Below are 13,107 nucleotides of genomic sequence, written 5' to 3' on the forward strand. Positions count from 1 at the left end.
TAGAATAGAGCTGGAAGGTACCTTGGAGGTCTTCTAGTCCAACCTCTTGCTCAGGTAGGAAATCCTATATCATTTCAGACAAATGGTTATCCAATCTCTTCTTTAAAAGTTCCAGTGTTGGAGTATTCACAGTTTCTGGAGGCAAGTTGTTCCACTGATTAATTGTTCTGTCAGGAAATATTTTCTTAGTTCTAGGTTGCTTCTCTCCTTGATTAGTTTCCATCCATTGCTTCTTTTCCTGCCCTCAGTGCTGTAAATTCACACAGACTGCTATATTAGGTCCAATAGAATTCCATTAGATGAGCAATGCCAAAACATTTGACCTCGTCCCACATTATTAAATGGATGAATTTCCATACAACAGTAAGTCCTTCAAAGTTTTCACTGTGTCTGCTTTTATATCTGTGTGAATTACAAAGTCCATTTCATACACAACACTAGTTTACAAATGTTGTAAAATGTGATCGTGAAAGATAACAGACTTGTTCACCAAATAAACTTCTAATTACAGAGCACATATCTTTTTAGGCAGGTCTTCTTTCTTACTAATTCAATTCTATTGCCAAAACCAATAAGATTTTTCACAGTACAGTGAAATATGGTTGTTAACTAAATATTCCCATATAATCAGAAAAGTTGCATCATACAGTATGTAATTGACAAAGATGGGATTTGCATTCATTTGAATTGCCATATCTAAGCAGTTGCCAGGAGCACTGGCTCAAAGACATCAAAACAAACAAGTAAAAAAAGGTATATTAAAAGATAAAGGTAAAAAGTCATCTGAGTCGAGTTTCATTCTTTGTGACCTTGTGGACATACAGTTTTCTTAGCAAGAACACCAAAAGGATTTGCCATTTTTTTTCTTCTGAAATATATAACCTGGGGATTCCTTGATGATTTTTTAACAAAATATCTGGTCAGACGCTACTTAACTTTTTCAAAATCAGCCAATTGTTGTGAAGTGACCCACTTCTGCTAGGTAAGGATAAGAAAACATTTGGCCTCCAGATGTTTTGGACTGATCAGCATAGCTAATGTTATCAGACCATAAAAGGGGAGTATAAACATCCAGATGAGATCACACTGCTTATTCTTTCACGAGGAGGACACATGTACCAGTAATTATCTTTTATGACAACACTCCTCCAGATAAATGCATTCAATTGCATGTGGTGGAAGATACTGTTTGGTATTCAGTAAGATATGGTAAGAAGATTCTGAGGTTTAATAATAACATTTTACCATTATAAACTATTTGATAGATATGCAAAATGTAAGGGATGCATTACAACTACAACCTCCAGAAATGTAAACTGCAAGAATGTCCATGTATTAACAGGAGATTGGACTTTTAACTGTGAGATTACATGAGACAGAAAGCATTTAAATGGCTTCATGTGGTAGCTATTGTCATATGGCGAGATGGTATTACTGCCAACATGCCTTCCCTCAAAACATCATTGTGACCTAGCTCACCTCTTTTAGCTCTCCTGACATGAAACTATTTAAAGCAGATGTCAGCATATAAATTTACTCTTAGATGCATAGACAGGAGACATAAGATCTCTGGAATTAAGCTTGCAATTCAACATTAGCTAAAAATAAAAGGCGGGCTACAAGCCAAACACGTGTGCCAAAAATTCAAATTAGCCATTTTCACCCTAAATGGCTCTTCTTTACAATGAAATTGTCTTATGACACTTTTATTTCAGTGTTCTTCTGCTTAGATCTCCTCTCATTATGGATGCTTTCAGAAAATTCTCCACCTTGTCATCATTTTTATCAGACAAACTCTCAAAGCGGCAAATCATTCTTACAGCTGATATGTCGTTGTTATATCCCATTAAAATGATTAAGTTATTTGGCATAATTTATTAAATGCTAACCCTAAGAAGCAATAGAGTTTGTGCACATGAAAAAGTTTTTTTATCAAAATTGGTATAATTTAACATACAACTAACTAAAAATATAAAATGAATCATCTTTATCCAAGGATATCATACTTGGACTTCATATTTTATGGAAAGGGTTTGTTCCCCATTCGATAATCTGATGATTCTTACTGTATTAATACTGCTAATAATTATTGACTAAATTCAACAAATGAACAGTAGACAAATCAGAATTTCACATCATCAGTGCGTCAAAGTGTACATGATTTTACAAGCAGCACAGCTTAAGTTAGGCATATTCATACAAACTGAATCTAAATCATATTGGTGTTCACAGTTGTACACAGACTAAATAAGAATTGTCTCACCAGTTTGTTAAGTCAAGAGTGATTTTTTTTTTTTTTTTTTTACAAAAACGCAGTACAGCAAGACATGGACAATTGATTCAATAGACCCTTTTCCACAAGGACACAATTTTGGCTCATATGGGATTTGTTTTGTTTTGTTTTGCAAATGCCTTCAAGAACTGCTGACAATAGATTGTACTAATGCTAGTGTTCTTTAGAGTTTAGGGACTGTTATATAGTATAGCCTAAAGAAATGGGCTTGTCTGCTAAAGACAGTTTGACCCAGTTGCACTTTTAGCTCTTAGGTATGCTGTTTAAGGACAGTAAACATTCAGTTATTCTTATTTTGTATAACATTGGAGCAGAATAATAGAGAGACAAAGTTGAAAAGGACCTTGATAGTCTTCTAGTCCAATCCCCTTCTCAGGCAGAACAGAACAGAACAGAACAGAACAGAACAGAATAGAATAGAATAGAGCTGGAAGGGACTTTGGAGGTCTTCTAGTCCAGTGCCCCTCACTCAAGCAGAAGAACCTATACCAACTCAGACAAGTGACTGTCCAGTCTCTTCTTAAAAACCTCCAGTGATGGAGCACCCACGATTTCCGAGGACAAGCAGTTCCACTGGTTAATTGTCCTCACTGTTAGGAACTTTCTCCTTAATTCCAGGTTGCTTCTCTCTTTGATCAGTTTCCAACCATTGTTTCTTGTCCTACCCTCTGGTGCTTTGGAGAATCATTTGACCCCCCTCTTCTTTGTGGCAGCCTCTCAGATACTAGAATACTGCTATCATGTCATCCCTATTTCTTCTTTTCTTTAGATTAGCCAAACCCAAAAGCCTATACCATTTCAGACAAATGGTTATTCAATATCTTCTTAAAAACCTCCAATTTGTTGAGCACCCACAACTTCTGAAGACAAGTCATTCCACTGATTAACAAATTTCTCCTTAGGAATGATTTAAGATTCTGATCTCTCTATGTTTAGGCTAATGAGTTCAGCCTCATGTTGAGAGAGAGAGAGAGAAGGAGGGAGGGAGGGAGGGAGGGAGGGAGGGGGAGGGAGGGAGAGAGAGAGAGAGAGAGAGGGAGGGAGGGAGGGAGAAAAATATATTACTCCACAATATTGGAGTATGCATATGTCTCTGTCTTGCAAATAAATGCCTAGTGGTAGGTTACATCTAGGATGGTTGATCATTTCCTCATGAAGAGGATTGATTGATTGATTTAGACAGTATCCAGGGCCCGAGAAAACAGCTTTTTCTGTCATGGCACTTGTTCTCTGGAACATTATTTCCAGAAATTAGACAACTGTCTTTTTATAATACCTGGTTTTGTTACTTTGCTTTGGGCCAAAGTGTATGATGAGCCCATATCATGGTAATGTTAACTGTTGTCTTTGTTGTTTTTTTAATCTTGGCTGCCATATAAGTTATTTATTGACATTGATTTGTTGATCAAGTTATAATACATTTGTTTTAATCATTGCTTTCAAGCATTTCAAGTGTTAAATATTTGAGATGGGCAGCTGTACAAGTTAATTAATTAAATAAATAACAATAAATAAATAAAAATATTCAGGTAGGTTAAAGAGTATATTTTTATATTTTTTCTTCATGATCTGTGCTTTTATAAATGCAAGAATAAATTTAAAATAACATGGGAAAATAGTTCATAGTGATATTAAAAAAAAAAAAGGAAATATTCTGTGAATGGAGTGGTCCAGCATAGAGAACAGCACTGAACAGAATATGGCAGCCCTCATATTTCTCTGGTCAGAAATATGAATTAAAAACATGTTTTGAGAGAGATTCTTCTGAAAAAAAGAATGATTGCGAAAAGATATGGTTACGCAAAAACACAGGATTCTCCTGGGGAAATTTATGTAAGAAGGAATTATGTAAGAAGGAACAAGAAAAACCAGAGAAATTTGTTTTATAAAAAGTTCATGCAATAATTTACGTCAGCAGTTCGGTGGTGCAAAAACAGCTCTGCATAATAGAAAAAGTTCTAAAGAAAATGGGTGAGGAGCTTGTTTAAAATATGCTCATCGGTCTGGAATACTGTTCTTCAAATAGCCAAAGCCTTTTATCTTTGCAAAAAAAAAAGTCTTTTAAAACTTAAGAAATTCTTGTCGTGCTTTTGAACTGACTTGTTTGTTCTGAAATAACAGGACATATTTGTTTTTCTGTCACATACAACATTTAATTAAAGCGAGGGAAGACAGGGAGGTGGTAAAAAGGATCACCATACAGTGAAAGAAGTACACATCCATAATCTTTTTTCCTCTCATAAATATGGACTACACAAGGGAATCTTGTCATTGTAACTGAAGAACACTGGAGACACAAATGTTTCCTGCCCCTGGTTTACAGGCATATTCCTGCATAATTCTCCTATATATGACCTGCTGGCAGTCATTAGATGTATTTATAGTTAAATGTGTATAATAACATAAATAACTATACCATAAATAACATAAATAACTATAATAACATAGTAAAACTTTTATGTCATAAATAACTATAATAATACATAACAAAAAACTATAATAACATAAATAAAATATAATAACTAGTTACATGTATATAATAAATTACATGAATAACTATCTGGAGGTTGAAATACAGTGAGCTTAGTTTCTGTTAAAAATTACCCACTGCAATCCTATCATTACTTAAATTAGGTTGCTGCACAATTGTGTTGCAATAAATTTCAATTCCTTGGGAGCTAGGAATGAAGCAGCCAAAGAAGCCTTGGGGAAAAAAAAGAATAAAAACAGCAAGCAAAGGCTGAAAGCTAATCCTAAAATATACAGGATCAGAAATGATACCACACTTTGAGATCAGGCAAATAACCATTGTCAGTTTCTTTTCTTGTCATGGCTAGGATATCTGAGAAGCTAACAAGGACTGATTGTGAAGAAATTGCTACACAATCAGGTTAGTGGGCAGAATAATAGAAGGACCATGTTTTGCTGAAATTACTATTGGCAGCCATCAGATGTTGAAACCTGAAATGTCATCATCAACCCCCACTGGCTACTAGCAACCACCACACACTAACAAAGATCACCAATCCTCTGTCTTCTTGGAAGTTCTGAAAGCCAGTGAAGAATGAAATGCAGAAGTCAAGAATCCATCATTCAAACACCTAAACACGTGACTTCAACAGTAGCACTTAAATTCTGTAGGCAGGAAACAAGGGATGATGAACAGCTGAGGAAGTAGAGATCTCTCCTAACTGTGGCCTCGGTTAGCAGACCCCCTACCCTCCCTCTTGTCTGAGCACAGGCATTTCCAGGAACCAAAATGTGGACAGATGATCAGACAACGTGCTTCTGTGAATGACTAAGAAAACAGAAACCATGAACAAACTTCTCCCTTCCTAACTGTTCTAAATAAAATGTGGTGCCCCCAAATAACAACTCTATATATTTTTTAGAATGGAATATTCCAAAGTGTGCCAATATTTATAGAAGAATATCTTCCCATCAATGTTATGATTCTATTATATTCCCTGCAGTCCCTAAATTTAACAGCCCTGAAGTAGGTTGGTTAAGAGCGAGTGACTTGGTTTCAAATAGTGTAGGGAGATGTCTATTGACTATAGAGAACACACTTTTGTGATCGTAGGTTGTTGTGTTGCTATTCTCATTTCTGTTTCGTCTTCCATGATTTTAATCATGTTCTCCCTAAATGTAAATATACAGAAATGTGACATTTCATGAGATTGCATAATTGTTGCTGTAAAAACAGCCAATGTATGTGTAGAGGCTGTGCCACCTACTGGCTATGAACGAAGTGTACTGTTACTAAAAGTAAAGTCAGAAACATAGCCCCATCAAATGGCAGACTTGCAATTATATTAAACTGCAACAGCATATAACATTAGTCATTGTGCTCAGGTTTCATGCAACAAATTACAAAAGGGACAAAACTTAAGGATATTTACTATTTAATTCTCACTATATACATGTCTCTGTATATATTGCATTCTTAGAGTAAATAACCTCACAGATCTGCAACATAGATTTTGGAAAAGGAAGAGCGGTTACCCTAAATTGAATTGGAAAAGAGCCACCAGTGGCCTCAACATTTATTAAAACTATCGACAGCCTATTAATTGGACAATATGTATAGTAGATTACAATTCTTTAACATAACATAAGGAAGTTTGTTAGATTTAGACAAGTGTGGTAATTTTTAAGATTTTATAGTCAAAGTACTAGAAATAAAGTAGAAGAGCCATTAGAATAAACAGCTATAAAGATTTGCCCAATCTGCTAAACTTTTGTGATGATTATTCTTAAAAGTAATCAAGACCAATGAAATATAACCTCAAATATTATCTTTCATTTCATGGCAGACTATTACCATTGTTTTTTTAAAAAAATATGCTTCTTATGAAACAAAATTAAGAGTCCCCCAAACATTTAAAAATATTATTATAGAAGTATATAATGTAGGGAAAACACAGCTATGAAGCAATCAATTAACTGTTTTCTAACTATAAGCAACAAAATATATGAATTTCTACATTGCCTCTAAACATAGGGCAAATAACAATGCTTTTTTCTATAGATATCACAGTATAAAATGGTGCCAGGATATGGACCAGTATTGTTCTATTACCAAATGTCTAATGCAATTTTCATTGAAAGTTACATATATATACAAAACTGATTTGTTTATTTGTTTTCTATTAAGATCTGGAAGACAAAATGTATAAATTGTATTATGTTGTCATTGTTAAGGTTATCAAAGTAGTATTTGCCTGGGATATTTTTAAACTAAGAAACAGACCATCTTCATTGGCCTTCAGGTTTGTTTGCAAAGTCTTCTTTCCTGTATAACAAAAAAAACTAGTTAATACATTCTAGTAATGAAATGTGCAGTTCATAATGTTGTAGATGTAATGTTGCCACAACTTACCTTTTTTTAAGAGAAGACATAATAAACCATTAATGCACAACCAGCAATCCAGCCAATCATGAGAAGAACAGGTACAACATACTTGGAATATGGCAATGGCTGTGCCTCTAAGGAGAAAGAATGAAGATTTTATTTACAAGATGGGAAAATAAAATTTTAAAAAATATGATTGACTTTAAGCAAAATTTGCAGCTCACTAAAATGAACATTTGGGATACATTCTTTACTTAATAACGCATATGATATATTCTTTACAAATATTACCCATAGTAACATTTTAAGAGTTGCCATTTAAATATATTAAATTAGATGTTCAGAATGATATTCAAATTGTGTATTGAGGGCAGATATCAAGCCAGAGAACATAACCTCCTAGGTCCCTCTAGATCAGGGGTCCCCAACCCCCAGTCCGTGGATCAGTAGCGGGCCGCAGCATGCCAGCAACTGGGCTGCACAAACAGAGCCCCATCCACGAGATGCAGGCAGCACACAAAACCACGCATCCTCCAGTCCATGAAAAAACCTCTCTCCATGGAACTAGTCCTTGGTGCCCAAAAGGTTGGGGACTTCTGCTTTAGATGACATTGCTTAAGTGATAGGACCCAAATACTCTGACTGATCTCAAATAACCAGGTCATATATCATGAACAGTTTTATAGTTGATAAACTATAAAGTTTATCTCTGGTCCCACAAGGTAGACTAGTACAAAAAATCCACACATCCAGATTCAGGACTTAAAAAATGTTTTATATCATGTAATCGTGGAAACAGTACTTGCATTTCAACATGATCTATAAATAATAGCATTTATTGTACCTGGATATTTCTTCCTTTCACACAATTCCATTCATACTCTAAGGACAGACAATTGTCTAGTTTCTGTTTTCTGTTGCTACTCCAGGAGCTAACTGATTCAATGTGTGGCTTTACTACAGTTCTTCTTTAAATCATGTATAGGCTACTTCTAGCATAGTAAAATAAAAGCCAGTTTAGTGTACTGGTTAAGGTATCAGGCTAGAAATTGGGAGACCATGAGTTCTAGTTCCTCTTTCGGCCTGAAGCCAGGTGGATAACTTTGGGCCAGTCACTGTCTCTCCAGCCCTAGGAAGCCCATTTCTGAAAAATCTTGCCCAGAAAACTGCAGGGACTTGTCCAGGCGGCCTCCAACAATCAGATCTATTGAACAGAAAACAAAATAATAAAGAGCATAAATAAAGAAAAAAACGAATTAAAGTTTATCTGAGAGGAATGGGAGGCACTATTCTCCTATCTGAATGATACCAATCAGTGGTGCTAGAGGAAAAACACTCAATACCCTGATTGCTCCAATGTGTTTTTTCTTAGGGCTCCCCTGTATTATTTAATATCTTCAAGAAGGGAGGCCATCCCTTTGATTTAGGATGAGGTGTAAATGATACCTTGATATCATCCAATTGTACGTCACTACTATGAGTCAAGCTGGAGATACTGGAAGGGTTTATACTTCACAAGAGAATTTATTAAGAGTTCCTCCACCTCATTTTCTGTAATAAGTGGAGTATAGTCAAAGTATAAGGCCTTCTCCAGCAGTAGCCTCCAGTTTATGGAATTCCCATAAGTATGTGCAGTTTCAACACTACTGGCTTTTTGCAAACATGTTACATTTGCTAAATTTAATCATGCCTTTGGCTCAAGGTCACTAGGATCAGCATGATGTTTTTGTTTTTGAAAAGGAATTTTATTTCATTGGTTGCTTGTTTTAATTGAATCATTGCTGTTTTATTATTTGCTGCCCAGAATCTGTTGGGAGAAGGTTGACCTAGAAATATTAAATAAAGAAGCAAGCTTTTAATAGCAATGCTCCTGCACGTTTAAATTTTGTCCTTCTGTTACAGTGAATTTATAATCTAATGAAACTCAGGGATGTTTTTAGGAACATACCCAAGCCTTAGAAAATCTTAGGTTCTCCCATGGAATAAATTAAATTATTGCTGTTTATTCTTATTTTTAATATTCTTATTAGATGCAGTAAGTAAATTCTTGTGGAAATAATATCATTTGGCTAATTATCTGATTCGTGTATGTCTAGAAGTATATAAAGTCCCTGAGATAAGCATACAGAAGCCAACTCAACTAGATAACCTACCCATCCGTTATGGTATTTGTTTATAAAATACCTTCTGGAATAAGATAGAAAAGAATAATAAAGAGCTATAAAAAGAACGAATCCATCAATATGCTTTTTTAACAAAAATTCAGTTTAGTGCAAATCAGATAATGACAATCAAAGAGTCAGAGATATCCTGCAGAGCTTCCCTGTGTCAGGAGTCAGACAACAGGTGGCTGGGGAAAAAATTATTCTACGGGAATTATTATAAGCAAGCAAGCAAATAGCTGACACGATTTGGGGAAACATGACTGCTGTTTGCCAAAATGAATGTCTTGGGAAGCCCATCCAAAATTAGCATTTCTTTCTTTCTTTCTTCTTTCTTTCTTTCTTTCTCTTTCTTTCTTTCTTTCTTTCTTTCTTTCTCTTTCTTTCTTTCTTTCTTTCTATTTTTGTGTTGTGTTTAGAAACACAGCAGGTTGGGACACTTTCATATTGGGGATATATATATATCTGCCAAGTTTGAAAAACACTTATCAAGAGTATTATTCAGAAGGCTCAGTAATACAACTGTACTGGGAGCAGCATGCCTTCAAGTAGCCAGCTATAGAGGACCCACAATGGGAGAAGTTTCTTTCTCAACTTCCTACTTGCAAAGAAGAAGCATCTACAAGAAACAAACATACTCAACTAAAATGAACCTGGGCTTCATCGTGTCAGGTTCTACCTATATTCCAAACTTTGCCACTAATGAATGTACTACTATTCTATCTTATTGTCCCACCAGATAAATCTTTAGACTAGTTTATATAGATGTCTGCCACATTCTGTAATTACATCAAAGCAATGAAATGTGTGATGAAACTTTTATAATATTATTTTTATTTCCCAAACCCTCAGCACCATTATAGGGTATATTGTGATGGTCCCCATTACTGCTGACTTGACCTGTTGAGAAAAATCTCTTCCACCCAAAGGAATGAGTCGGTCAGACAAAGAATGAAACCTCAGAAGTTTAGCACTCTACACAAAGCTAACGTCACACTAATTGTTTCACTTGGGAAAGGGTGAGGGGGAGCTGCAAAACTATAAAATCAGAATTTATCTTCCAGGATGTAAGGCCTGGAATCCCCAAAAAGGTGTGAAACAAAAGTTTCCTTCGGCAAACGGGAAGTGAGTCATATTGCATCCCATCACCTGCCAAGAAAAATCAAACAAAAAACAGCTTTGAAGCTGTTTCAACTATGTTATAGCAGACTGGAAATAAACCAGCTTAATTGATGCCGTGGGAACAAAAGCTTGCTCAAAATGCTAATGGGGAGACTCCCTAAAGATCAAAACTTAGGTACTTACAGTGCCACTTGCCAAAAAACCCTCAAACGCTATTTTCTGAAACCATTGTCCTACATTTAACTAAGTGGGTAGCCCACAGAAAATAATCTCTCAAGATGAGTTAAGCATAATAGTGTGAATTTCCATTGGTCAGGAAAAGCATGCTATATTAATAAACATGATGGACTACTGAATGATTTTCCTGTCTGTTATCTCTATTTCAGTATCAGAAACATTGTGATATACCATTTACCTAATAAAATCTAAGGCAAAATTAAAACTGGTTCAGTACAATTAATTGCCTTTTGAGTATAAATCTGCATAAGTCCTTGATGGAGGTAGCTATACCTACGGTGACAAAATCTAGATTCCCAGTAGAAGGAAGAAAGAAATAGAGAAAACTCCCTTTGATATCTAGTAGTGACCTAGATTTTGGCACTGGCACAAATCCTCTACTCACAACAGCCCTTCCACAAAAGGTAACCTCAACCCCTTTTTTACTTATTGTGTACCAAAAATATTGTTTTCTGGCTTGTGCCAGCTCAGTGTAATGGTTCACCTGTGCTGACCATTTCATTGTGGAGAGGGATCTACCAATTAGCAGCCATGGTAAATATGCAGATCCCACATCAAACCATCACCATGTTGAAGGAACATGTTGAAGTCCAGAAAGGATTTCTTAGGATGGGTTCATTTCTGTCCAGTTTCATGGGAGTCCAGCAGATGCAAGATCTCAGAGAATCTTTTGTTCACTTGCCATGTGATCTTCAGATTATCCATGCAGGGCCAGAACAACTATATTCTATTGAGAGTCTATCAGTCAACCAAAATTTATATTCCTTACCTTTTCCATTTGTTATATCTGTTTTTTTGGCCAGTGCATTGTTGAATGTATGCTTGTATCTCTTTCTCTCTTAAAACATTTCTGTTTTGAATTTATTGTAAAAAAAAGTTGCAAGGCTCCCTCTGTCTCATCTTTTTTTAGAGTGAAGTATGCTAGCCACAAAATTTAATGTAGGGGTTTCAACAGGGTACAATCTACTCTCACAATGAGTTGTTCAGAGTATTCTGATCCATGTATTGGATATTACCCCGTAGAAACAAGAGAAAACAAATAAATCCTTTTGACTTGGGTTACAAGTTACTCTGCAAGTAGAGAACATTTTCTACACATAAAAGGACTGCATTTCACAAAAAAAAATGGTCTGATCATAGATAGTTTTTTTTATTAAGAGTTGCCTAAGGTTTTTCTCTAAAACTTAAATGCTGTAATTTAGTTACTTTATCCATCTTTTTCTTTTATTGTTGAAGAACATATATTGCATTATGTTTTTTACTGAACACTTCTATTATAGTTCCTTCTTTCATTCCTAGTTCTTAGGATTCAAGTTTATGACAGTTTTGTTTAATCTGTTGAATTTCCAGTATAACTTGAACACACATATTTATGCACGTGCATGAGAATGCACACAAACACAAACATTACAGTTTGTCTCTGGAGACTCAGTTCCATATGATGCTGAAAATATTCTCATATGTATTTTAAAATTCTAAACTTGAAAAAACTGCCATCCAGAAATTGCCAGGTGTCTGGCAAAATCAAAACATCATTATATCAAAATTTCCACTGAGAGCAACCATCACAAAGAAAGATAGAAAGCTCCTTGAAAATGCATCAGAATTATAGAGAAAAAAACATCTTTATTTATCCAAGAATTTTGAAGACATTTTTAACGCTTGATCTAGCCTTGTACAAACTGATTTACAACTTTACAGTAGTATTAATGTGTTAAATATTAATGGCTAATATAATTAATATTAATGGTTTTGCCTAAAAGTGCAAAAAAATGTCTTAACAAAATCCAAAATCTATTGCTGGGTGATATGGTTATATGTTTACCAATCAAAATAAGATTTTCCAGCAAAGGAAGGAAGGGAGAGAGAGAGGAGTTGTCTGTCATAATACAATTCATAATTATTATAGCCATCTGAGTTAAGGTAAATAGTGACTACCAGTATTTTCAAACACCAAGGCCATTTCTTCTCTAATTAAACAAGGGAGTAACATAGATCTTGTCAGTAATGTTAATTAGCTAAGTGATGAACTGCAAACAATTTATGTAATGAAATAAATGAAAATAGATAAATATCAGCATCTTTGTCTCACTCTTTCATAAATATTTTCAGTAATGGGAACTTCCGGTTTGCCATCGCAGCACCACAGACACTGGAAGATGAGCACCATCTTTCACATCTAATTTTGTTCTGCTAGGGAACCCTGGAAAGCGTCGAAAGTCACCCTGTAGGGGCGACAAGTAAGGAGGGGACCCCTGCTTGATTGTGGGATAGTGGCGGCCCTTCCGTTTGATCCAGGGAAGCCCTCCAACCAGTGGGGGAAAGACCGGCCATAACAATATGGCTCATCATTAAGCTGCTGACAGCTGAAGTCAAAATCACCACCAAGCACCTTTAAAGCAACACAGATGAAACTGGGTGAGATCTGATCCTCTCTT

General features: G+C 35.4%; 1 protein-coding gene across 1 annotated transcript; it reads right to left on the reverse strand.

Moving 5' to 3' along the window:
* Positions 1–7,181: 7,181 nt before the first annotated feature.
* STRIT1 (small transmembrane regulator of ion transport 1) lies at positions 7,182–7,443 on the reverse strand. The gene is made up of 2 exons (XM_039330614.1): positions 7,440–7,443; positions 7,182–7,282 (listed from the first exon to the last, which is right to left on the reverse strand). Exons 1-2 carry the CDS (start codon positions 7,441–7,443, stop codon positions 7,182–7,184), a joined length of 105 nt encoding a protein of 34 aa, XP_039186548.1.
* Positions 7,444–13,107: the final 5,664 nt, after the last annotated feature.

This window comes from Crotalus tigris, unplaced genomic scaffold, assembly GCF_016545835.1.
Source record: "Crotalus tigris isolate CLP2741 ecotype Arizona unplaced genomic scaffold, ASM1654583v1 scf7180000024430.1745191, whole genome shotgun sequence".
Lineage (NCBI taxonomy): Eukaryota > Metazoa > Chordata > Lepidosauria > Squamata > Viperidae > Crotalus > Crotalus tigris.